The 27,197-nt window shown below is 38.9% G+C and overlaps 3 protein-coding genes across 4 annotated transcripts; 1 reads left to right on the top strand and 2 right to left on the bottom strand.

Moving 5' to 3' along the window:
• Positions 1 to 248: 248 nt before the first annotated feature.
• glcci1a (glucocorticoid induced 1a) lies at positions 249 to 14,744 on the bottom strand. Of its 2 annotated transcripts, none has more exons than XM_053863392.1 (6): positions 14,521 to 14,744; positions 10,395 to 10,547; positions 10,097 to 10,307; positions 7,639 to 7,759; positions 6,918 to 7,138; positions 249 to 6,774 (listed from the first exon to the last, which is right to left on the bottom strand). In XM_053863392.1, exons 2-6 carry the CDS (start codon positions 10,536 to 10,538, stop codon positions 6,647 to 6,649), a joined length of 825 nt encoding a protein of 274 aa, XP_053719367.1. In that variant the 5' UTR covers positions 10,539 to 10,547; positions 14,521 to 14,744; the 3' UTR covers positions 249 to 6,646. The 2 variants fall into 2 exon arrangements, with proteins under 2 accessions (XP_053719367.1, XP_053719368.1); XM_053863393.1 differs by having other exon boundaries at positions 14,380 to 14,522.
• A 652-nt stretch (positions 14,745 to 15,396) lies between these two features.
• Positions 15,397 to 18,393, bottom strand: umad1 (UBAP1-MVB12-associated (UMA) domain containing 1). Its single transcript, XM_053863395.1, has 4 exons — positions 18,228 to 18,393; positions 17,725 to 17,815; positions 17,309 to 17,394; positions 15,397 to 16,132 (listed from the first exon to the last, which is right to left on the bottom strand). The coding sequence occupies exons 2-4, from the start codon at positions 17,804 to 17,806 to the stop codon at positions 15,884 to 15,886; spliced, it is 417 nt and encodes a 138-aa protein (XP_053719370.1). The 5' UTR covers positions 17,807 to 17,815; positions 18,228 to 18,393; the 3' UTR covers positions 15,397 to 15,883.
• Positions 17,707 to 22,921, top strand: rpa3 (replication protein A3). The gene is made up of 4 exons (XM_053863394.1): positions 17,707 to 18,598; positions 18,659 to 18,733; positions 22,575 to 22,686; positions 22,755 to 22,921. Exons 1-4 carry the CDS (start codon positions 18,437 to 18,439, stop codon positions 22,835 to 22,837), a joined length of 432 nt encoding a protein of 143 aa, XP_053719369.1. The 5' UTR covers positions 17,707 to 18,436; the 3' UTR covers positions 22,838 to 22,921.
• The last annotated feature ends 4,276 nt before the right edge of the window (positions 22,922 to 27,197 follow it).

Here is a 27,197-nt window from a genome sequence, read left to right as displayed (position 1 = left end):
GATTTCTTTGTGTGTTTAATGGCCATGAAAACCTCTGTAGTTACCATGTAATCCACTGTTAGTACTTCCTTGTGGACAGAACTTACAGAGCATACTTTTCTATACAAGGTTTCTTAACTTTCATCAACTGTTATATAACCCTGAATAAATCCTCATTGGTTTGATAAACACAACATTAGACAGGTCATAGTAATGACAGACAAATGCCTGTCAGTCATCGATGGTCTCCAAAGGAGGCGACAAACTGGTAATTGTTTTGCTTTTATTGCCATTGTACATCAGACACAGCAGGTTACAAATGAAGTTGGACGGAGAGCAGGAGAACACTGAGATCATTTGTCCCCACTCAAGTTATTGCACATTTCTTGATCATGCCAGCAAAAGACAAGAATGTCACCAAGTATGTTTAAACACAAATAATAAATGAATAAATTAAAAATAATAACATACAGATTATGTTTCTGATCTATTGCAATGATTTTGAGAGCAGTATAGAACAGAAAAACATGCACCACAAAACTTGATTCTAGATACATGACACTGATGCTATATATGCATGGAAAGCAGTAAAAAAAAAAATACTCACCTCACTAATTGTGTAGTATAGTGCAACCATTATGTGACAGAAGGAAATTAGTAATGTGATTTAAAAAACGACCAGTGACCACCAGTAGCAGACAGTTATTATACATTTCATCAATTCACTGTGTAATCACAAGTTTACATTGGTTACGACTGTAAAATATGAACAAATATAATGCAACTATATATAATAAATCTGGTAATATTTTGATGAACTAATGTCTTGAAAATGATTGCTTGTTGTCATTGTTTTCTGCTATGCTCACTTTTATTTGCGTGTTGAACAAAACTATTAAAATATTTTGAGTGTGTATTGCAACACAATAGTACTTGCATTCTTAAAGAACCATTCATGAAAAAAGTAGACACATCAGGAAAAATCACTTTAAATATATGAGGAAAAGATTGTCTCATCTTGCAAGGTGGACAAGCAAGCTGGTATTTCAACCACAGGTTTGTTGTCCTAATATAATAGTCCAGGTAAGTCAACATTTACACCAAATAACAGTTCATGAACGGTTGTTGCTCTACTTGGTTAAGCATAAAGTGCTTGTGGCCATAAAAAATGTATATAAAATGCTATTATTCCTTTTAAACCGACAATAGTCCACACACCCATCCGACACCTTAAACCTTCGGACTTCAAGCTGTAATGAACCTATTAGTCAGAAATGTCAGCATCCCTGTTTAATAGCAATCAACTTGTTCCATATGTAATAGAATCAGATCGCCACTCCTTAAACTGAATGAAGTCAGTCAAGGAAGAAAATTAGCAAATTAGATGGTAAAAATGCCAGTGCAAATGTATGTAGTCCTCCAGCGTGCAAATGAATCATTGAACATGTAATTGTACGCTGATTGAGTGCAAACAAAGACACAAAACCTCATTTTTGTGATCTTATCACGAGCATTTCTCACAAGCATTTGGAGAGAAGGTGCTATTCAAAGGTTCATACTCAAATCTGAAAAGGGAAAGATGTCCAACCCATTAAAATCTAGCAAGAATAGGCTTACAGCTATGTTGCGGGTGTAATAAAAGCAAGTCAAATGAAATGAGGGGCAGAAGTCAGGCAGACATTTCCATGCATGACTGTCATTTATGGGATTTCACAACAGCAGCACATCGCGTTTGCATCAAGCTATCCAAGGTGTCAAGGAATCTTTGAAAAACACTTCTACGAGGACCTGTTGAGCCCATTTTATACTGCAGCGAAAATGGTTGATAAATACATCAACCAAGTATTTTTCTGCATAGTGAAAGAGATGTCCCACTGTAGGGATGCATGTCAAACAATTCTACTATGGATGTGGATAGTGGTATCGGCTCGACCCTCTGCTATGTAAAATCTCCACCCATTCTCACTGGCATCCTAACATCTGAGTGATGCAACTGTGATACTCAACTTTGCCAAACATATTCACAGTTCCTTTTGTATGCACGCCTGTCAAATCAGATCAGATATAGAATGTCGTCACACCAAGCTCCAGCCTCATCATGTCTGTGTGCATGTGGCTTAAAGCAGAAAGACTGTTGGACAAATTCAGTTTTGCCAGTTTCAGTGGGCAGTGAGAAGTGGTATTCATGAGTAGTAGTGAGTTCAAATATTTTATGCAGGAAAGTGGTATTGAAGTGGGACTTTAAAGCGGATGATGTATGAAGTTCGTAGATGCAAAAAAGTAAGAACTGTACTGAACTGTATAATTTTATTACACATGTTAATAATGAAAAAGAATTCAATATACTCACACTATATGTCTAGAACTTTCACATGCATTCAGTGAACTGACACTGACACACACGTGACTTTGACAAATATCAATCATCACTTCCTTACTCACATTTTGACCTTTTGAGGCTACTGTACACTAAGACTGCTAGAGCAGAGCAGTGTGTGTTGAATTGTTAGTGCTTAAGCTATCTGCCTGTGTAAAATTAATGAGAAATATGTTTTTTTTCTATTTCTTCACCTGACCAGCGTATCATCTCTGAAAAGTACCACAGCTCCCTGCCGACGCACATCTCCAATTACCATTCTAGGACACACAACAAAACAGCCATCATATAAGGCACAACATTATCTACATTCCTGAGAGTTCTCAAGCAGCAGAGCCAGCAAAAAAAGTCACTTAAAATAAGAACAGACTGAAAAAAAGTTTCTTTCGGAGAGCCATCATCAGCATCGACACAATAAAATCAACAAAAATAATTTTATAATAATAACTTAATATACCGTACACCACATTAAATATGCAATTTTACATTTGTGCAATTTTGTCATCTTTTTATTGTTTTGTTTTTCAATCGTTTACTTTTTTACTAGTTTTCAGCTGCGTTTGTTTATACTGCAAATCAAATTGCTGGAGAAGTACATTCTAGGCCTGGCATTGACAATTTGGGTGGGAATCGCCACTTTTTAGGCACGCTTGACATTTGAATGAACATGATATTGTGTCACTTTTTTTTTTTTGTTGCTCACGAGCAGGTCATCTGATGTTACTGGTTATTCACATAGACTGTCCTTTTATATTCTACTTTTAACAAATCTAAATTACTCTATGCAATCACTGATTTCTGCATATAAAATGAATGTAAAAATGTATCTATTTAGGAATTAAGATATCACTGAATACTGTGACTGTCAGGAGCGCTGTGTGAAATCATCCAATTTCACCTCATTTGTCTGGAGATAAAGGTGGGAGATACGATGACATTAAATCATGTGTTGCCTCTAACTTGACCACACAAGCTCACGACTGAATGATGGAGTGCTGCGTGTGGGTCCCGCGCCACTAGATACTGTCTGCACCACAGAGATAACAGTTAACGTGATGTCTCACTTCAAACCTTTGACACTCGTAGACAATCCAAGTTTGCTTTGTGGTTTAAAAGTTGGCTAAAACCAATATGCAGAACCAAATAAATGCACTCTAAAATGTGAAAAGATAAAGAAAGATTGTTAGTATAAAACTAGTTGAGGCAAAGAATGTTAAAGATTTGTCTGGAAATAGTTTCTCTACATTACAACCTTGCAACCAATCTCAATTAGGGCTTATAGTCAAATAATTTAGCAATTGAGTAACCTACAGAAAATTAGATAAATTAATCAAATAATCATATTTTTTTAAAAACATAAAAATGAAATGTTGCACTAATGAATACGCAAGGAAAAAAGTACAACATTTCACAAATTAATGTTTGACCAAGTGGTTTCCTTCTTCAGATAGTTTTATTTGGCAACAAAAATGGAAAAACATAGTCATTAATGAGAATTTTACCATCAAGCACCTGAATTTGAAGATGAAATAAATGACTGAAGACCAGATTTGTCCACCATGCTCAGTGGATGCAGGTCCATGATAATCATATTTAGAACTGTCTTCACTAGCTCAGCTGCTTGTTCAGGGCCACTCTAGAGTGTAAAATATGTCCATCCATGACATAATAAGTCAATGTAGTCGTGAAGCCTCAGCTTACATGAGCTCAATATGAACTATGCTATATGTGTAGAATTGCACACCGTCTAATTGTATTACAAGTCAGTGTGTGACATACTTTCACAATAGGAGTTATCGCTACCTTGGTCACAATAGTGGGGTTGAGTTCTGTTCTTGCTTCAGCTATGTTCTTGTCTCCTACGTTACCTGCTGAAGAGGCACCCAAGTGTGCTTAAAAGCAAAGCCAGATTGAAAGCACACAGTGCAAAATGTCTTAATTTAAAACTAAATTAACGATTGCTTGAGGCAGAATTTTTTTGTTTGTTTGTTGAGTGAATTATTCAAGTATTTGTTTCACACCGATTTTCAATGATTGGTTGTGTACACGTTGTAATATTTTGCCTTACATACTTTCTTTACTGAGCTCTTTAACTTAATGTTGCCACTAATTGCTTTTTAGATGTTGATGGATGACCTTGGAGAGACACAGGAAATTATGTAATATGAACAATTGGCCTATCTTTATGACACACCCGAGGATCAGCACATCAAATACAGTTGAGCTAAAAATAAATAAATAAATAAAATATATATATATAGGCGTCCAACATGATGAACCAGACCAATCACTTTTTTTGATAGAAATTATATCGAAGTAGGAAAAAAAAAAACTGACAGAAAGGCATGCTCCTGAGTCAGTGCAATTGAATAATTCATTGAAAGGGGCATGTTAAAAAAATGGCAGTTAGGAGTTCAGTTAGTGAGGTTGTTTATTCTGTGACAAACAGGTAATAATGGTACTTAACATGGGACTTGTTCAAAGATGAAGCCAGCACGTTATGCATGTATTTCTCTCTGAAAGCCTGACAAAAACGCGTCGCTCCAGACATTGATCAGAAGAATAGTGTGTTTTTAATAAAACATTGATTGAAGAAGGGAAAACATGTAGAGAAGTTTTAAAAAAAAAATGGGCTGCTTGGCTTAAATGACCTTCAATTCTTTAAAATCTACATTGATCGAGCTCACACCAGATCACCAGATTTCTGACAGATAGCTAAGAACGGCTAAGAACGGAAATGACAGAATGCATTAAGAAAAACTAAATAACTTAAAAAAAGACTTAAAAATGGAGTTTGAATGGAGTCAGAATGCAAGGAATCAAATAGTTGGTTCCAGCTGTTTTTGTACATTTCATATATATTCAAGAATTCATAAGCTCTGTGAGAAAATATACTTTAGTTTTACAAAATTATGATGATGAACTCCTCTAAGCGACATTTTTTGCAATGCGGTCATGTAAAAAGAGTGCACACTCTTTCCAACATTATATAGCGTAATGGGAATAAACTATTGCATTCATAAAAATAACGACATAAATATATGATAGAACAAAATGTCCTGATAAGACCACATCACACAGGTGGAAACAATTCTAATGACATGCTACTGACCAGTCAACAGGTCAGTGACCACAGTTACTTGACAGCCCAGAATACCAGATCTTTAAATTGTGTTCTAACAGCTTAGTTGGACTGTGGGAGAGAAATGATCATTTATCTTAGTCGGACTAAGTTGCATGGATAGTCTTTAGGATTTAGAATAGACCAAGTGATCGGTGCCTGCCTAACTTCAGCAGCTCCACAGACATAGATACAGAAGTGTCCCAACAGGGAAGTGGCGCGTGTGTGTGTGTGTGTGTGTGTGTGTGTGTGTGTGTGGTTAGATACTGCATTGGTCCTTGAGTCGTGGTCGATGACAGTGGTCGATACACAATCCTGATATAAGCTGTGTTTCAGATCTGGGCTTCAATCACCCATAATCAGGTCAAGTTTCAGTTTGCTAGTTCTCACAAGAAATTACAGGAACCCCGAGCAATGTGGATAATCAATTTGTGATTGGATGAACAGTTGAACCATCATTGAATTATTCTGATTCTGAACCTCTAGTGAAACATCTCTGATCAGTGAGTCAAATATGGCAACCTCGGCTCGTCGCCTCACTAGTTCAGCTATTGACAGTTGAACCAGTAGGTAGTGATGGGCAGATGAGGCTTCATGAAACAGTGTCTTTGTTTTCACAGCCCACTAGATGGTGCGCTCTGCTCTACAATGTTCGCATATTAACAACCTTTGCAGTAAAACCTCGAGCCCCATCAACTGCACTCTGAAAATGAGGACACATAAAGTATCATCAGCCCCCTGACTAGTGGTAGGACTTAAGAGGTTACGGCGCCACCAGAGGTAATATTCCCCAATAACTACATTCACCCTACATTACATGTAAATCTGGAAAACTGCAGCCATCAGAGTCAGGGTCAACTATTAGGGTCAGCCTTAATTTGACTTTTCCCAGCACAAAAATGTGGTCACAGAGATGTTTTTCTCTCCCATCGCCAACTGGTCATCTTTCTCACACTCAATGGCCTTTCACACTCATAGCTCCTGCAGACTGGGTTGTGACATCTGTCCAGCACAAGGTCCAGCACACAAAGTTTTTGTCCCACGCTGACTCTTCAGATTACCTGAGTAACAAACTCTGATTTTATTACCTGAAGTATGGCCAGTATTATCTTTGTTTTGTAATTCCCAATAATTTTCAATATCAGTACTTGAATGAAACAGAACATGTGTTAGCAAAGCCTGGATGAGGTGCATGCCCGTCTCTCCTCTGAGGTCCTTACAAAACTTGTCTGGTCCAGCTCAGACAGTGTCAGGTCTTCGTGATGGTCTGGTGGTCGAAGTTCTGAAGACATTTCTGCTACATCATGCAAGAGAAAATGGTGAAGGGTCAACTCAGTTGCTAGCACAAATTCCAGAGCCACGGTGGCTATTCTTTGGCCTAGCTATTGGATGGAATATGAGTTTCTGCAGTCTCTGAGCCTTCTTCCTCCAGTGGATCACCTGTGCTGGTGCTGGTGGAGACCTGAGTTGCAGCACGGTCTAATGAACCTTCCCCATGGTGCTGAGAGGTCCCGCTGACATCAGGCTCCAAGGTGGGACTGAGTTGTAAGCAGCTGGGAAGTTTGACTGGGCAGAAAGCTGATCCGGTTGGAATGAAGTTAACTTTGTTTTTGTCAGGGCATGAGAAGAGAAGAACCGATGTGGACGTCGACTGCCTGGCACTATGGTAATAACAGAAGTGCATTTTATTGACGCTTCCATTGAGTACACTGGATGGAAATATTATACTTATTAGCATTAACAATAGTTTTAGGGATCATGACAAATAGAATCTAATCACACATTATTAACTTAACACTTTATATACTTTAAACTTTATTAATTTATTTATACTACTTTTTAATGAAGGTTACAGTCATATTATAAAGGACCAAATGATTTTTAAATGTGGAAAATACGCAATGCAGTGAAAACTACGAGAAAGATTAACCTTAAATACAAGAAGAAATAATATTTAAACTTAGAAAATGTGTGATAATCATTTAAGAATGTTGTTAGCCTGTATAGCTGTCTTGACTTTTGTCACATTTAAACATGAATGATTTGACAGTTTTTATAACCATAGAGCGAATTAGATAATTTCCTCTGTTGTCTTTTATATACACAAACATGCACTATCAACTGTTGACTCAACAGTTAACAAATATGAAAGTATATCTACCTGCTTTCCTCAAAGGCTTTGACCTTTTCACAGCCCTCAGGTGGCTCACGCTTGAACATATAGGTGTTGTTGGGTTTGGGTGAGGAGGCAAACTTCGGCAGAGGGGAACTGCTTCCACTGTCTGTGAACCCAAAAGACAGAGTCAAAATTGCAACAACTGGAATGAATTTACATTACACCGCCATATAAGAATTTAGCACAGGACCTCCAAAATATCAGTCCACATTCAGACTCTACATGGAGACAAAATCAGTCTTATCCACACAAGTTCAGTGTTGGATGGGCCTTATATTTTTTGGAACCGGTTCCCAGCGTGAATAACAATAAGCTACAGGGATGTACGTCAACGTGTGGACAGTGTGTATATATATATATATATATATATATATATATATATATATATATATATATATATATATATATATATATATATATATATATATGTATATATATATATATATATATATATGTATATATATATATATAGGCAGACAGGGCCGCGAAGTTGTCCTTAAAGAAAAAAAAAGAAGATAATTTATGTATATACATAAATTATTATCTTCTTTTTTTTTTCTTTAAGGACAACGTATATATATATATATATATATATATATATATATATATATATATATAAATTATTATCTTCTTTTTTTTTCTTTAAGGACAACATCACGGCCCTGTCTGCCTCTGTTCTCTCCCGAAAGTTGCCACCTGACAATGTTGACAGTGAACAAGTAGTATACAGAAGTTTCAACAACAACTGTTGAGATCTTCAAGTACTAATTGTGATACAGACCTGCTGCAGATATGTGAGCTGCACACACTCTACAAGAGAAGCCAGTCACAAACACGAGACCTGACATGGCAAAAAATAAAATAAAATAAAAAAAAATAGAATCATGGTCATGAAATAAGTAAAACATGCACAAGTAAAAAGTACTAATTTGTGGGAGCAAAATGCTCAATTGTGGCCACAAAGTAGGCACAAATATATATTGATTATTTTATTGATTCTGAATCAGAATGAGAAAAAGCTTTATTGCCATTGTCAGTGAGGTTCCCACCACCTAGGAAAATGCTTCGGTACAAAAATAATAAATAAAATACAATATAATTTAATATAAGTGTTATCTATAGAGTAAGCAAGATGAAAAATCACAAGTGTTTTTATGAAATATTTCACTTTAATACCACTATTTTAAAACGTTGTAGTTTGAAAACTGTTAGAGAGGAAAGGCCGACCATAAAAGAGAAGAATCAGCAGACCAAAGTTTGGGATGGTGGGACATTCACTCATCTAATTTGCATGTTCATGGCTCGGGCATCTGATCCGGATGCCCCCTGGACGCCTCCGGGGCGTGGACCGGGAAGTTTGGGCTTCCCTGCGCCAAATGCTGCCTCCGCGACCCGACCCCGGATAAGCGGCAGAAGAAGGTGAAGGTGAAGGTGAAGGTGAAGGTGAAGGTGAATTTGCATGTTTTGACGTCACCAGGCAGCAGCCTTAGTGAATAACAGAAGTTTGCCAGATGCTTATCTGATATACTTGAGATACTCTTACTCATGGCGGCAGCAAAAAGGTTGTTGGTTCGATCCCTGGGTAGCATGTTCTCCCTGTGCGCACGTGGGTTTTCTCCAGGTTCTCCGGTTTCCCCCCACAGACATGCTCACTAGGTTAATTGGAAACATCAAAATTCCTGCTACGTTCTGTATGTGTGTGAGAATGGGATGTGTGTTCCCTGCTAAGGACTGGTGACCTGTCCAGGGTGTATTCCCGCCTCTCGCCCGATGACTTCTGGGATAGGCTCCAGCACTGTCTGCAACCGTGAACAGGACTAAGCGGTGGCTAATTGACGATGTATGTATGTTGACTCTTACTCGTCTCTCAAGCAACAGTGATGATGGCTGAGCATATTTTGTTTTCACCAACTTTCCTAGTTGGTGGGATCCTCACTGATCCTTGGCAATATACTTGATTCTGATCTGATCCTGATTATCCTTGTTGTTTACGGCGGGACAGTAAACACTGCAGCATCCTTTGCTCCCGTAGCTTCTACTATGTCTTTCAGCGTTTTCTGCCCACAATACCTACACCCTACAGTCACTGTTTAGTCCGTGTCTCCTCCATGTCCCCAGACACAGTGAAACACTAGTATGACATACAGACTTGTTCTCGCTATCCGCCGAAACAGCGCTGCTTCTACCCATCACTTTCTGTCTCTTTGTCTGATCTATGTCAATCAGAGCGTGAATATTCCTCTTGAAGCGGACACTCTTAAATTGCTCTCAGCTGTGAATTGTGTGTGTGCCCTGCAATGGACTGGCGACCTGTCCAGGGTGTATTCCCGCCTCTCGCCCAGTGACTGCTGGAAAAGGCTCCAGCACTCCCCACAACCCTGAACACACACATCTTGTGTCCACTTGCGTTGTGTTTGTCCTTTCAGTGCCCTTCTTCCCCTACCTTTATCTCGGTCATAGAGTAAGTCTTCTGTGGAATAGGGACTTCCGTTATGTGATCCCGGGGGACAGGCCGGTGATGGGCAGGGTGACAGGCTGGAGCAGCTGCTGGACCGGCCGGGGGCAGAAGGAGTCTGTGTGTCTAAACTCCTGGAGCTGCTGCTGCGTTGCTGAGGAGGAAATGGTGCTCGCCGACCATCAGGAACCTCAAGAGACTATAGACAGCAGTGGTGAGGGGAAAAAAATCCAAGCATATAGATCTCTGTTCCCCAAATTGTTGATGAAATCTATGATAATATCACCTTCAAGTCCTCCTTCTCTTTGTTGTCTTTGATGAAAACCTTCTCCAGCTCATGGTTGATTCCCTCCATGCTGCTGGGCACCCGTGATATTGAGGGCTTAGGCACAGTGATGCTGGACAGGGGCATCTGTGCAGACTTCGACATGAAAAAGTGCTGTAGAAAACACATGTTTCATTAGTTCTTATACTTTTACACAGACATTATCAATCCAAACTAGAAAAGCACTCTGAAAATGTAAACCACCAGCAGTGGATGTAGTTCACAAAAGAAAATGAAACTAAAAGTGAGCCCACATGACTGCTGACACCTGGGTTTGAACCCCGAACCTTTGGAACTCTCTACCATTTTTTTTCTATTTTCTATCAAAAGAAGCAAAATACATTTCCCACATAAAATGGGTAATACAAATTCATATTATTGCATCAAAATTTACATTACATAACACATATCTCAAATACAAAACAACCAAACCATCAAAAATGAAGGTTACTTTTGTTTCATCTTTTGAAAGTGGACTAAATAAGAGAGCTGAAATCATATTTTTTTACTTATTGTTTAATTTAAATTATTAGTAAATCAAACCATCTTCTTGCCAAAAACAAATATCCAAAGATGGACAAATGTATCAATCAGTGATGAAAAATTAGTACTTTTACATTATATAGTTACCTCAGCCCCACAAAATTAAAAAAATAAAAATAGAATAAAAAAAAATAAAAAATTGCCTCAGGCAAACTTTGTTGGTATCGGACTCCGATACCGATGCTGGATCAGATCATTCTAATCTGTAATGGATGATGAGGTAGATATCAAACAACATTAAATTGAATTTAGAAGCCATTTTTCATCTTTTCCTTGTATCTTTTTGACAACAATGCATGCATGCATGCTATGGGCCAGTCTGGACACTGGCATCCAAGATGCTATTGAAGAAATATTAGAAATAGGGTGAATAAATGATCATTTGATCATATTCTATTCTCAAAATCATGATACAAACTGTCAATCCTTTGTCTTGAGTGATGAAAAACCATTTCACAATTCTCTCTCCTTAAATGGTTGTTTTCCATTTCCTTAATGAAGATTTCGCTAATACTTTGACCACTTTAGAATTTGTTGATGGTCCCTAACTGATGCCGGGTCGTAGCATTAGCGCTGCCTGAGACAGTGTGTCAGTGTATACACACTCAATCAGTAAATCCTAATCAGGGAGGCGGAAGAGGACACCACCACCAATACCGGAACGGAGGTCTGTCCAATATCCAACTATTTTCACCACAGTGTTTCGCCGAGGCGCCAGCACAGCTGGAGACCTGCATGTGTTGATGTGAACCAAGGCAGACGACCGTGTCAGAGAACCTATGAGGACCACTCCATTTAATAAAATAAACAGGGATCAAAAAGGGTGCAACAATGTTCACCTTATCAAGCACCCAGAATGGAGCTGTGGACCTGAAACAAGGTAAGCCCGATTCGTATTCATATTTGCCGTTAATGCACATGCCTAATATAATACTCACCCTCTGTCACTGTTAAAATACTGCTGTAAGCAGGTGAGACAGATTGGGCTGAGAGAGAGAATACTTACAATACTGTTGAATGTGTTGCTACTTCATTATGATGGGGACCTGCATTTCCTCTTAAGGGAAATGTGTTCTGGAAAAAGTCTGAGTTAAGATAAAAGTAAAAACGTGATCACATTAGCCGAGAGGTTTTATCAATTAATTAAGCATGTTTGGTCATAGCTGTGGCATACTTTTTCAAAAATGAATGAATCGTTTTCAATCTGTCAGTTTTGTCCGGCAGGGAAGTGTAGCAGAGCTACCCAATTGCACCGCAAATGCACCACTTCAATTTGACAACGATTCTATTCTTGCAGCGCTACACGATGCATCGTCTGAAGTTGGAGTGGGGAGGATCATTTAGACAGGAGGAAACCACAGAGCAGTTCCAAACTTTAAACAATCGTTTACAAAACTAACTCGCTGTTGTTTAAGTGGAGGACTATTTTGGTGTCTTTTGACACGAAGCACGGGAGGAGTGGGGGGGAGCGCTCTCTCTCTCTCACTCTCCCTCTCCCTCTCACTCTCAACTGTATCACCCACTTTCATGGGATCAGCTAGATCTCTCTCACCCGCTTACAACAGATGCAGAATGCTGCTGTCCATCTTCTGACGGGTATCCACAAACACAACCACATTACTCCCTTTCTGTTGTCTCTACACTTGCTTCCTGTCAATTAAGCCATTTGAAAATCCCATTGTTAGGGATAGGGTTAGAACAAATACCTCCATTGCCTCACGCCACCTTACCTCTGTGACCTGCTTCATTCATGAGTCATTTATCATTGTTGTCTTGTATTGCGTCATGTTTGTATCTACTTGTGTTGTAAATAACTGCACCTGCACTTCCTTCCCTTACTTACCGCAGCCCTTTGGCAAACTTTGTCACGGAAAGTGTGCTTTCAAAATAAAATGAAATAAACTTAACAGTTTGCACTCCAGACAACACGGGACCTTTGTAAGTGCAGGAGTTCCTGGTCCACTGATCACACTGATGCACAAGACATGTCAAAGCGAGGATGATAACAACAACAAACATGGAGGAATCCCTGAACAAAAGCAAACAAAAGCATCCGTTTGCTTTTGTTCAGGGATGTTTTTCACTACACAATGGCCACGGTTTCCACTATTCTGAATGTACTTGAAATACTTATAAAATTGAAATTCTTATACAAATATTTAAGACATTAAAAGAGCTTTAGTTTAAATAAGGTGATATAAAAACTTGAATATAGCCACCATTGTTCATTGTGCTATTGTGCTGTTAAACTGATGCAAAATAAACAATATTTTGTTGTTTAAATGCATGTATGGGTCCATCATTTGATTTAGTAATATACCAAATTCATTCAAAATGAAAAATTGTCCAATTAACTAAATTAATTTCTTAAATTTAAACCCACCCCTACTATATATATATCCAACGAGTTATATATATATATATATATATATATATATATATATATATATATATATATATATATATATATATATATATATAACTCGTTGGATAAAGGCAGGACAGAGCCCACTAGAAATAGAATCTTTGACAATAATTCACAGATACGTTTGTGACCATATGTATTGTCTTTGTCAATTCCAATATATTACTTGATTTATTGATTGACAGCTTGCACATTATATAAATTGCATAACGTGTAATCTGATTTTTCAGTGCATCCTTTTAAGCAGTAGCAGAGTCCGGCATGTCGTCTCACCAGGCTGTTGATGTCTCATATTTTGTCAGGCCCCGATGTTACCATACCAGCCACAGGCAGAGCAGCAAACGACGTCATGTACATTCGACGGACGTAAACAATCACAAAGTGTCGGAACTGATCAGTCATTTCAAGACTCTGACAGTCATCAGTGTTAACAAACTGCTCATCCACCCTCTGTCACGGTGACATGTTTACCTCACGACGGTAAACACTGTGCCAACGCAGGTAGCCACCAACATATCCCGGATGAGTCTTTGGTTACGAGCCATGATATAAGGTCATACATCAGCGCAGTATCCTTGGTGTAGAATGTATCGTGACCCACATAGACAGCTAAGCACCGAGCTTAGCATCGCAGTGCCAGCAAGCCTCAGCAGACGAATGGCTCGCTAAACTGAAGCCCCATGCAAAATGGGCCACCTTTAGCTAATACCAATTATTTGGCCATTCTGACGCCATTACCTTCACGACCCAGTCTGCAATTAGGCCATAAAGGTCTGAAATTTCGGAGATTTAAAAAACGCTGCAATATGCAGATGGTCCCTTTTTAGTTTGCGCTGCATTAGCGGTGATGTGTTCCACTATATAGTTCTACGAGGCGTTCTATGGTGAATATTGAAATCACGGCTAGGATGCTATCGTTTTAAAGGTATTACTTGTGATACGTAAACTGGGGCTACGCCGAATAAAAAACACACTTACGATTCCGATCCAGACAATGACTTCGAAGTGTGATTTACAAAACCCTCAAGGTTTTTCATGGCGTTTTTTCCATGTCGGTCAGCTGAAAACAGCAAGCCCAGCAACGTGCTCGGATAAACATGTCCTCAAAAACTGTCTTACCTTGGAAGTGTAATGGTATAGGAAGCGTGCGGACCTGGAGGGGTGTTCTGTGCAGGCGCCCTGCCGACGCGCCTCCCTATTCGCTCCAGAACATGGATGGTCCGGTGCTGTTCCAGATTGGTCACGGCACGCTGGTACAGATTTGATCAACGCCAAGTGTCACGATACTCTCGCACGGACAGGATGTGGCAGTAGGTCCGAGAGGAACTACGATTATTAACTGGTCTCAAATAGCTTTACTTGAGATTTAAAAGCCAGATTCATCACATTACCCTCTGCTATAGAAACATACAAGAATATGTGACTGTCTGATGGGCAACCTGACAGTAGAGCCAGGTAAGCACAACCGCCCTGGTAGTTTAGAATTTTGAACATTGCACTTCCTGCTGAGTTGTTGACCAGGTCACCCTTGAAAATGACATCTCCATCTACGAGTGTGTTCACCGTTATATAAATGTTAGATCATGGCCCGTGGTTCATTTTAAATAACTGTATTTCATTTTTTATTTGCATTTGTATTACTGTGAATTTAAATACGCAGCTATAGGAAGTTAGAAGTACGTCAATATACAGATGATAGTGATGAATGATGTCACTTCTCATTAGACACACTTTGGATCCAGTGATTGCGCAGCAAATTTTCCTGGCTGCATATGCAATGAATGAATCGCCAAAGACTGTAAGCAACCATCTTAAATAGTGATTTACTGATTAACAAGAGAGGCAGAATAACTATATTATGCTTTGATTAGATGTTTTTAGCATCATTTAAATCCACATATATGAATTATCATAAAAAACTCACCACATATTCTTCATTTTTTGCAACAACACAAACATAACACAACAGAAGTCAGAAAAACTATGCAGCTCTGGTATATGTCAGATCTTTATTATGATTAGAACAGCAGTGATTGTTGAGTGGAAACTGTTGCTTGTCAGGGTTGTGTCTGTCTCTTTGCTACGTTCAGTTCCGATTTTACTTTCATAACCTTGCATGTTGTTTCGCCGTTGACTTTTTCTGCTTGCCATTTTCCCACAGCAGTCAATTTCCTTAATGACGCACCTCTATCTCACTATCCAGCCCCTGTGCATACAAATCAGACTCTTCCCCCCTGTCAGTTTGCCTTGTCTAGCTTCTGATTGCCGGCACAACATTCTTGGATGATCAGATCCTTATATATGGATTACATTGATTGAATTGCCCATATACTGAGACTTTGCCAGTTGACTCTGTACTTCTGTTGCTGTTGTTTCATCCGTCTTGTCTAATTGGTCATTTATCATTTAGAAATTATAAATTAAAAACTGACAAGTTAAAATAAGTTATTTTATAGAAGCATCAGCTCTGATGCTGTGCTTGTTAGGCATTTTGCAGCACAGAATTCTCTAATGTGAACTCGTAGTGAAAATGAGATACATTGCACTTCATATCCTCTATTTCCAGCAAACAGGGGACGGAACACCTCATCTGGATGGCTTTGACATGAGGGGCCAAGGTGAATGGGACATCCTTAAGGAGGTCTGGTAGAGCCACTGCCTCCTCCTCCACTGGTGCGGGTCGGGTCTGAGTTGCTGTTGGAGACGTTTTGGTGAGAGCTGAACAGGACGGCTGAAGACAAACTACAATGTCAGTAGAGTGAAACAGACAAAGACCTGTATCATGACACCTTGGACATGTCTAGGCAGGGGATAAACCACTTCAATGAACTTAACCACAAATACGGTGCATAAATCTAATTCCTAAAAGATGTCTCCCTGCAAAGTCTTCATAGCTGTGGCTGAGACTGGCTTGAGACTATCGGGACACTAAGCAAATGTATTTACACCTTAATATTCATAAATGCATAAAATAATGTGGGACTCATGTAGAAGTGTTCAAATATAAGCATTAAAACACAAAACTCTGATCTGTCAGTGGGTTTGTTTAAACATTCCACATGCAGACCACATGATCAGAAACAAAACATACATGCATACATCAGTTCACCACCGCTCAGTCATGTTCATGGTTGCAGGGAGCCCATTGTCTGGAGCCCATCAAATTTGTCATGGCTCATCCATCTCAAGCAGGTCCAACAAAGCAGGTGATTATACCTGAAGTGTGACCTGTCCAACTCAGAGTGGTAATACTCAAGCCACGCACACTCAGATTTAGAAATAGTTTTCAGTTTGAGTTAGCTTTACTGGAAGTGACAGAAAACTCTGGTTTTCCAGTTGAATAAATATACATATCTATACACTCAAATGCCACATCTGCATACAATATTCATTTGCCACGGTATCAATACTATTGTGCGCGCCCATATCATTAGCACAGTGACATGCAACACTGGCACCCTGGCCTTCAGTAAGCTTCCATTTATCATTTATATTAAATACAGTAATACATTGTAATATCCGAATAAGGACCCAGATTAATTGCTGATCAACTGCACTCACTCACACACAAACATTGTCCACCTTTACCTCCCAGACCCACTTATCCACAGGTCTGTCAACCCCATTGAGCTGCTCTGTAGCAACACGACAAGCCCATACAACTAATTGCCACCACGGAAACAACTCGCTGGCCATAATGAATGAGTCTATTCCTTATAAAGTTTGACGATTAAGTGTTTTGAACTTCATTTTGTAAATTATTGACTTGTCATGAAACCTAATGCAGGCATGCACTTTTGGACAATTAATAAATTTGAAGAATCAATTCACTGCAAAATGATGAATAAAAAGTCAACAATGATCCAAACTGTTAATGACATCAGAAAACATTTAAGGCATAACTCACCTTTGCAGGCACCACAATCACGTTTGTGGACCGATGTATGAAGTTTGCCGATCTCTTCTTGTGCTGTTGCTCTTCTACGGTTTCTCCTAGACACCAAAAAAATACAGATATATATATATTTTTTGTACTCCATCATTTTGCCCACAGCCATCGCCCACCCTGGTCAAATTTCTATTTCTAAGAGTTTTGTTTCACATCTACCAATAAATCACATCATCACAAATAATACATAACTAACTTTCAAATGATTGTACAACTGCAAAAACAACTTCAAACAAATCTGTGCCGCTCTTATTAAAGGTATTTAAGAAACGTTCTGTATAAAAAACTACAAAGGTTCCTGGATAAATAAGGATGACATAACAAAGATGGCAGTTACTAGCATGGGGAAGTACATTTTGAGCTCAGTGTCTTACCAATGATAACAAAGCCTCCTTCACTTTCTTTCTCTGACTGTGACTTCTTTGAATCTTTTCGAAGACCAAAAAAGCTTAACATGGCTGTTCCCTGCCAAGGCAAAAAGACAAGTAGAAAACCCATGTTATGTACACACTGGCTAATCGATGTAGCATAAGAATCGACCAATGCTGAACAGCACTTCGCCCGGCTTTGAACATCTTGTCAATCATCTCTATAATCATAACTATAACATTTAACGGAAACGTACACGGGAGTCAATAGTGACGATGAAATAATCAGTGTATATGTTTAGAGCACATAGTATTCATTAGATACAAAATTGTTATAGGAAATTGTCCGGTGTTTTGAGACGCACAGCATTGTTGTCGAAACGAGTGAGGGAGAGTTTACTGTACGACATTAACGCCACACGAACGGTTCTGCAGTCATAATACATAATTTTGTTGTAATCGTCATTATAGATTTTTAGCTTTTTAATTCAACAGCTGATGTGACTGACCTGAATATGTTTCCACAGTTTGAAACTGTCTTCTATTTCTTCCAAAACAACAGCGGAACTGTTTAGGACGGACACCTTTGGGATCGTCCAGCGGATATGACGCAGCAACAGTCTTGTTCGATTTCAGCACCGGTTCCTCCCGTCAAATGCGAGCCATTGTTATTGAATGGAGCTCCCGCTCTTCTGCACCGGTCTGAGACGAAAAACATATGATAGCGGTTCCCGCGCGATACCGCGCACTGTTCTTGCTAAGCGCCAGTCCGCGAGACGACATGTCGGCGGTACTCGATAACCCTAGACCTCGAATTAACCACTCTATGCTCTTGCAGCACATTGGCAGACCTGTTTGCTTCGTGGGTCGTGTTGAGAAGGTGAGGTGTGGCGTAAGTTGCTTGCATTCAATCATGTTAATTCTCGGTTTGCTTGGTTAGGTTAGCCCAAATGGGAAGACCTTCACTGTCGCAGATGGAGAGAGCAGAACAGTTACAGTTGAGCTCAATGAACCGGTGAGTATAGTCTGCACATTGTCTTTATGTTCGATGTGGTCCGGTTGGTTACAGCAGTGTTTCCCAGCCCCGCCCCGCCAGCAGGCCCACTTATGTACCTACGATAAAAAAAAAGTTTATTATTTTTCATAATTGATCGCACTAGGAAGCACTTCCCTCAACACACACATGCGCAGCTGCTGTGGACTTTCATTCAATCATTCATTCATTCTAGTTCTCGACAATTGGTAAACCCCATCTCGTGTTAAGTTGGCTCGATTTTGACAGATATTTTTGTGTTATTCCACTGCATAATTGCTATTACTCAGTAATAACAAGGCTAATGGACACCATACGCTTCTCACCATTAAAGCACCTCCCCATGGTGTTACGGCAGCCTTTTTCTATCTCAAAATTCTCTTTCAATTATTTTTCACATAAATTGTTTTACTCATCTGACCCTGATCAATTAAAAAAAACAACATTTTATGATTTGTTCTGTTATTACAAGCTAACTGTCTACAGTTTTGTTCATCTTTTATATATATTTATGCAAGATTATCATACAGTTATATCAGCTGTCTGTTTTCCAAACTTTTACACATTTAAACATTCATTCATTCAAACAAAATATATACGAAGGCTTGCCGCTTGATTAGATATATAGAACCACATGATTTTTGATCCTTGTTAAGCTAGTTTGCTCGCATTTGGCAAGGACATTGCGGGAGCAGGGGTAGCGAAAAAAATGCTCCTACAATTAAAAAGCTATGAGTTAGTTTTGTGAACGATTGTGTAAAGTTTGGAATTATCTACATTTCCTCCTCTCATCAGCGTGAGACATCCCATCAATCAGAGCACGTTTCCATGCGGCAAGTGTGGCGACTATTGAAAAATGCCGTATGTCGATCATATTCTGCGTCATTACCAGCCAAAAATGCTCTTTTCGTGGAAACTAGTGTGATAATATTATGGGTCAGGCAGTATACAAGTACTACTAATTGGACATTTAGAGCACCCTGCTGTGGATACAGGGCGGTAGGAATGAGCGATAACTTATTGTACATAATATAGCTGTAAAAACAATCCCCATAATGAGAATTGTGCATCTCACAATGAATTTGATAGATCAGTGTTTGTTTTATTAGATTGAGTGGTCCTAATATTATTAGACAGACATCCGCACTGGTATTGGCGGCAGTGTTTTCCACCGCGTCCCGATTCGGGTTCACTGATCACGGACACACTCACACAGGCAGTGCTAATGCTACAAAATGTGGGTTACCTGATCTCTGATTTACTATGAGATCTGATCCTAGATCATTTGTATTTTTAAATGCATCAAATAACTTGCGATATAGCCGTCCTAAGTGGAGAACTATCGCTCCCCTCAGCTTTGAGTTAAAAATGAAAACTTCACTGCAGCAACGCTGCATCCGCAGTTTGCTGCTGCCATGTTATCATTATGATGTCATTATGACATCAACATGAGCACGAAACATAGAGGTAAACTGCCAGGATTGGATCCCGGATCTGAACTTTTTCACCAAAACCCGGTCCAACTTTAAGAGGCTGGATAGGGTAGATACTTGATACCAGGCTCTGGATCGATGCATCCCTAGTTTTTTTTTTTCCCTAACCAAAAATCTGACAAGAATCAAAGATGTTCACTTCGATTAGAAATGTGTGGTTCAAAGGTGCAGCACCTGTAATAATCAGGTCCAATAACCAGACATTGCAGTCTGATCTTTTCTGTTCAAAATTGTTCAGTTTGTATTTTCATTTGATCATTTTCAATAAAATCAATAAACAGTGTTTTGGTGCACTTAAATCCTGCTGAAATGACTGTGGTGAAAAGAGACAACAGTGAAAGAAAACAGCCATGTCATATAGTTCCATGTTGATTGAAAGAGAGTGGTCTTTATCCAAGTGTTGTTCTATACCTTTGTTATGTTATGCGCATGTTGGCAAAAAAAGTTCCTAAATGTAAGTTGTAAACAAATCTGGTAATGGAATTCACAAACAAGTTGCTTCATAAATGTCTGTGAGATGAATAAATATAAAATTTTTTAAATATAATAATGACAGAACGGACTAACACAATGAACATATTGTGTGTTTCACATCTTTTTTTTAATAAAGTGTACAAAAGCTTTATATTTTTGTTTTGTTTGAGGGAGTTGTGAGAACAATTGAAGAATTCATTTTTAAAAGTGAAGCACAGAGCGGTATACAACTCAGAAAACGTTTTGTTTAGTTGAATTTGACATAATGGGACTGATGAACTGGTTTTTGAATGGAAGAGCGATGTGAGTTTTAGGATAATTATGAGGAGGAAAGCTACTCATGAACCCTTCGCTAGGCAGCGGCCGGAGGAGGTTGCGCAGAGCTCCGCCTGACAGTGAGAGGGCTGCTACCTCTGTTTACATCAGGAGTGTCCAAACTGTTCCAGAAAGGGCCGCAGTGGGTGCCGGTTTTTGTTCCAACCCATCAAGCACAAGCAGTTAAACCAATCAGGTGGCAGCTGCGCCAGACTGAGAGTCAAATGATTACAGTCTCAAGACAGGTGGTTGGTGAGGCTGTGTGTGCACGACTTGGGTTGGATCAAAAACCTGCACCTTCTGTGGCCCTTGAGGACCGGTTTGCACACCCCTGGTTTACATTGAGTGGTTGGATGTTTGTGTGATATCACCGATATGTACACTTCAGCTTGGCTTTTCAACTCTTAACCACGTAACAGATATGACTTTTCGTCCTGTCGCTTTCGTAATGTTGGGGAAAAAAAGATTATTGGCAGAAATATCATTGTATTTAAGAATCACCTTTTTTTGTTTTTTTTTCTCCCCTCGCCTTAATATCTATGCCCCTTTTCAATGGTGACCCGTTTGTATGTACAACGGCAGCAATTAACGGTATGAGCTTCATTATACACGCTCCATCATATTCAGTTTCTTCAGCAATTCTCCTCCAAACATTGTCATTATAATCTTTGTTTTTGTAGTTTTTATCTGGTTTGAGCCAGGTGCTGGGATTATATTGGATTATTTTACAGTGGGGAATTTTAAGGTCACAGCAGCAACAGACACAAGAGACACCCTTAACATTAAAAATGCACAACAAGATATGAACAAAATCCAGCTCTCCACCATGTTGAATGTTTTGGTATGCGTCAACAATGAGCATTTTAATTGGGCTGATGTGCACTCGGACATTACCAAAAAGTATCAGTATTATTTTGTATAAACTTTGCTATAGATAGTGGCATTAAATGTGATTTGACTGCTCAAGCACGCTAGTCAATTTGCAATGACTTAATATAATTTTCCTTTCATTAGTCCACATTTTTCTTCGTCTACCAAAGTCAATTTCATACCAGCAGAGTTTTTTTGTTGATTTTGCTGTGTGGTGGAAGATTTCCTTTGTTTGCCTCTCTCAAACTTCTTCTCCCATGCAGGTGAAGCAAGTTTGCTACAGGAAGTGCCGGCCGATATCTTGGCTCCTCTTCTCACTCTTTTGTTTCTTTCTGCCCCTTTCAGGTTCGGAAGTTTGGAGCTGAGATTGGCTTGACTGTTATAGATTTTTTTTCAGTGCACTTTGATGTGACAGCAGTGAAGTTCAAAACTGTTGTGAGATTTGTTTACTGATGAAAAAAAACCTGTACGGCCCCTTAATTTCTTTTCCAGAAAAGCTTTGACCTAGTCTTTAAGGTTTACCATCTTCAGTTTTTTGCCATGTTTACAAATAGTGTCTTCATGATTTGGTCAAGTTTTCGCAAATTATCAGCCTTGACAAAATGGCAATGGATTGTTGTTTTCTGATCAGGTGCTATTCTCTCATATTGTTGTTCCTCTCTTAACTGTAGCATGACGGGGAGCTAAATGGTGTTGTGGAGGTGGTTGGAATGGTGTCCAACAAAGGAGTTCTTATGGCCACCACCTACAGTATGCTCCAGGAAGCCAAGGGTGTTCCATTTGGTATGTTTTTGTCTTTATAAAAGAGAAGAGTCGAAGCTGTCAAGACTGACTGTTGTGTTTGTGAACAGATCTGGAGCTGTATAATGAAGCGGTGAAGATCATCCGAGATTTTCCTCAGCATTATCCTTTTCACGTGGCTGCCAGTGGATGAATCTTTGTTTGCTCACTTTGTTTCGACGTTTGAGTTGAGCATAATGTACTATTTGGTGTTATTGCATTCATAAAAACATTTGAATTTGTCCTCATGCCTTTTTTCTTCTTCAATGCATTTTTGTGCATTATACAAATTCTCTGAATAATAATGAATAATATGACAGTTGAAGATTCTTCTCCTTTTCAAATGTCGTGAATGACACCAATGAATGTTACATCTGTACATCTCAGAGTATACATACAGTGAATATGTGATTATAAATGCATGACCTATTCAGAAAAAAATCAACTCAATACTCATTCTGACTCCCTCTGCATTTGGTTTTTATATTCTGACCGGTGGACAAATTAATTTATAATAATAATAATTATTAATTAATAATTTAATAATAATCAAACTAAAAAGACAGGACTGATGCGCTTTTTGAAAATACTGTACATTGAAATGTGTCTTTTGACCTCTGGATTTTTGTAAGGTTCTATCAGTGGCACACAGTAAAACTGTGTAAATGCTACTCAGTAGATGGCACCCTTATTCTTAATCCATCTCCTTAAATTGTAATATTGAGTCTGACTGTTCTTGAAGTCCTTCTCAATTAAAATACGGTAGTTTATACATATTATCTGGCAATGTTTTATTCTGCATTTGTGTTGACATTATATAGGTTCATTCTAATTAGACAATTCAACTCTATATTGTTCGAACTTGTAATTGTTGACCTTTTCTGTTTATTTTGAAACCCAATCTCTGCACTACTGCCAAAATCTATCCCCATCTGTTCATTGAGTCTTTTGCCTCGCTTCCACTGAGCAGTCCGGGTTGCTTTTGGTGCAGAGGGTTGACTATAAGGATACTGACCTCTGACAAAAGTTCTGTAGCTCACTACCGAAGATTTAAAAGGATGGCATTCACAGATGGTAGAGGTGCTGATAAAACTTTCTGAAGAATAGCAGCAGGACGACTCCCTCTAAGCGACAGCGCACCCACCAACCAGTCCAAGAGACAGTACCATGAGACCATGAGCCATGTTTTTTTTTTCTTGGTTTTTCTAAAAATCCAGGATGACTATTGTCTGTTACAATGTTTTTGTCTCATCCTCTTCCTATGTACGGTGGCATCATGGAGGTGCGAGATTACCTAGAGGAGCCCTTTGTTCCAAAAAAAAAAAAAAAAAAGATTCTTTCAAGTGGCGAAAAGTCAGGCCACTAGCAAACTAGTGGTTGGACATAGTTCATTGTAGAGTTTATAGTACTATAGTTTTCCAAGTGATGTTTGTACATTATTAGGTCTAATGTTCATCACTTATATGCATGTGCACTGATGACTGTCAGTTTTATGCTACAACACTCAAGAACACCTCTGTAGTGTTTATTATATTACCAATAATACTAGACAAGACCGTTATTATACTTGCATAGAGTGCGTGAAGTACTGTTGAGTTCAAGTATTGTCAAAATGTTAAAAAAATATATAATAAAAGAAGACTACTGTCCAGGACACACATTGTGTCACTAAAACTGCACTTTTCATTTACAAGCACTTGTTTAAGCAAAAAAATATTCTCTATTGGGCTTTCTTAGACTGATTGTTATAAAAGACTGCAGCTACTACAACAAACCATGTTGAAGGCTGACATGGCTAATGGCCTTTAAAATCAATATTCTAAGCAAGAACGATTGACTACTGACAATGACTGAAGGATAGCAGTGAAGACGCTAAACTTTGTGAAATGACTGGCTGTGGGAAAAGAACAGCCTGAAGCCAGGCAGCTGTTAATTTCAAGTTCAGGCTTTGTACATCCCTCCAGAGAGCACATTCTTCATATCTCCATCTGAGGTTAACTTTGTGTGACGTAAATAAATTGGATAAGATGAACAATTAAGAACCATTTCTATATCAACTTATTGAGCTCTCTGTTTTCGCAGTCTGTTTGGTTGTTGCCTGCTGCACTCACTGGAAAGGTTTCCTGATGAATTGCTGAACTTTAATTTGAAGAAATGGTACAATGGATATTTCCTATTTGAAATCACATATTGATTTAAAGATTATGTACATTAGAAAGCAATGTCAAATGATGCCGACTGTTGAGTCAGATATAGCGGCATTAGTGTGCACCATACTCCTACTACGCTGGGCAATACTTAGGAGCAAAAACATTCAACATCAAGTTTGTAAACCAATACCTCTGTGATTACATTTTGACAGAAATATTTGTAAGATGTCTTTTTATCATAATCCTTTATTTCAGATCCAGATCACAATATACAGGACTGTCTCAGAAAATTAGAATATTGTGATAAAGTTCTTTATTTTCTGTAATGCAATTTAAAAAACTAAAATGTCATACATTCTGGATTCATTACAAATCAACTGAAATATTGCAAGCCTTTTATTATTTTAATATTGCTGATTATGGCTTACAGCTTAAGAGAACAAAAAAATCCTATCTCAAAATATTAGAATATTTCCTCAGACCAAGTGAAAAAATGTAAAACAGCAAAAAAAACAAATTCAATCATTTGAAAATGCCCATTAATGCACTCAGTACGTGGTTGAGAATCCTTTCGCATGGATTACTGCATCAATGCGGTGTGGCATGGAGGCAACCAGCCTGTGGCATTGCTGAGGTGTTATGGATGCCCAGGATGCTTCAATAGCGGCCTTTAGCTCATTTGTATTGTTGGGTCTGATGTCTTTCAGCTTCTTCTTCACAATACCCCACAAATTCTCAATGGGGTTCAGGTCAGGGGAATTGGCAGGCCAATCCAGGACAGTAACGCCATGGTCAGTACCCCAGTGACTGGTGGTTTTGGCACTGTGGGTCCAGGTATCAAAAGCCACTGTTCACAGACGTGTCCGAGAAATGGGCTACAATAGCCGTATTCCCATGGTCAAGCCACTTCTGAAGTCTTGCGTCTGACTTGGGCTATGGAAAAGAAGCACTGGACAGTTGCAGAGTGGTCCAAAGTCCTCTTTTCAGACAAAAGCAAGTTTTGCATTTCATTTGGAAGTCAAGGCGCCAGAGTCTGGAGAAAGGCTGGAGAGGAGCAAAATCCAAGTTGCTTGAAATCCAGTGTGAAGTTCCCACAGTCAGCAATGGTTTGAGGAGCCATGTCAGCTGCTGGTGTTGGTCCACTGTGTTTCATCAAGTCCAGAATAAATGAATGTGTTTACCATGAGATTTTAAAGCAATGCAGGCTTCGGTCTGCTGAAAAGCTCTATGGCGATGATGATTTCATTTTCCAGCATGATCTGGCACCTGCCCACAGTGCCAAAACCACCAGTCACTGGTGTACTGACCATGGCATTACTGTCCTCGATTGGCCTGCCAATTCCCCCGACCTGAACCCCATTGAGAATTTGTGGAGTATTGTGAAGAAGAAGCTGAAAGACACCAGACCCAACAGTGCAATTGAGCTAAAGGCCGCTATTGAAGCATCCTGGGCATCCATAACACCTCAGCAATGCCACAGGCTGGTTGCCTCCATGCCACGCCGCATTGATGCAGTAATCCAGGCCAAAGGATTCCCAACCAAGTACTGAGTGCATTAATGGGCATTTTCAAATGATTGAATTTGTTTTTTTGCTGTTTTACATTTTTTCACTTGGTCTGAGGAAATATTCTAATATTTTGAGATAGGATTTTTTTGTTCTCTTAAGCTGTAAGCCATAATCAGCAATATTAAAATAATAAAAGGCTTGCAATATTTCAGTTGATTTGTAATGAATCCAGAATGTATGACATTTTAGTTTTTTAAATTGCATTACAGAAAATAAAGAACTTTATCACAATATTCTAATTTTCTGAGACAGTCCTGTAGAAGTGTGTGATACATTGTCTTGAATTTGTTTTAAAGGGTGGATGTCGAAGGGTGCTGTTTTGGACTGCAACAATTAGTTCCCTACACCACTTCATTGCATGGCACATTGTATTAAATAGTATACAATATGGCAGTTTACTTAGTTGGGTTCATTTAATGAATGTTTTTACTATAATAATTCAGTCACTTCAAGAGGCTCTTAAAGAATGTTGTCTGAGGTTCCAATTTAAACATGTTTGCGTCGTGGCATGTATCAGGCTTCTGAGAGAATAATGTTTGAAACTGGAGACGAGATTCTATCTGATGCTGTCGGACTGAATTATTGCTGTACTGCTAGGATGTCCTTGTGTTCAAGTTTTGTGCGTACAGTGTGTCACTGTCACATGACTCGCTGCCTTTTACCACAGGAATTTGGCAGACCAACTTCTGACCATACAATTTCCAAATCGAAAATGATTCACTCAAGATGTGGTTTAAGAACAAATCTCTGTGACATGATTGATTGCAGTTGTGTTGAGGGGCCCGTGGCAGGAAAT

Source organism: Synchiropus splendidus, chromosome 4 (assembly GCF_027744825.2).
Source record: "Synchiropus splendidus isolate RoL2022-P1 chromosome 4, RoL_Sspl_1.0, whole genome shotgun sequence".
NCBI classification, from domain to species: Eukaryota; Metazoa; Chordata; class Actinopteri; order Syngnathiformes; family Callionymidae; genus Synchiropus; species Synchiropus splendidus.
The sequence above is the reverse complement of the archived record's forward strand: the minus strand, read 5'-3'. Positions and strand labels throughout refer to the sequence as shown.

Coding starts and splice junctions, on each gene's coding strand:
- rpa3 (XM_053863394.1), top strand. CDS start 18,437: ATGATAGCGGTTCCCGCGCGATACCGCGCACTGTTCTTGCTAAGCGCC. Junction 18,599..18,658: donor TCGTGGGTCGTGTTGAGAAG/GTGAGGTGTGGC, acceptor TTGCTTGGTTAG/GTTAGCCCAAATGGGAAGAC. Junction 18,734..22,574: donor CAGTTGAGCTCAATGAACCG/GTGAGTATAGTC, acceptor TCTTAACTGTAG/CATGACGGGGAGCTAAATGG.
- umad1 (XM_053863395.1), bottom strand. CDS start 17,806: ATGTTAAGCTTTTTTGGTCTTCGAAAAGATTCAAAGAAGTCACAGTCA. Junction 17,395..17,724: donor AGGAGGCTTTGTTATCATTG/GTAAGACACTGA, acceptor TTTGGTGTCTAG/GAGAAACCGTAGAAGAGCAA. Junction 16,133..17,308: donor TGATTGTGGTGCCTGCAAAG/GTGAGTTATGCC, acceptor GTTTGTCTTCAG/CCGTCCTGTTCAGCTCTCAC.
- glcci1a (XM_053863392.1), bottom strand. CDS start 10,538: ATGTCGAAGTCTGCACAGATGCCCCTGTCCAGCATCACTGTGCCTAAG. Junction 7,760..10,096: donor ACTCTATGACCGAGATAAAG/GTAGGGGAAGAA, acceptor TTGGGTTCACAG/ACAGTGGAAGCAGTTCCCCT. Junction 6,775..6,917: donor CTCCACCAGCACCAGCACAG/GTGATCCACTGG, acceptor TGCATGATGTAG/CAGAAATGTCTTCAGAACTT.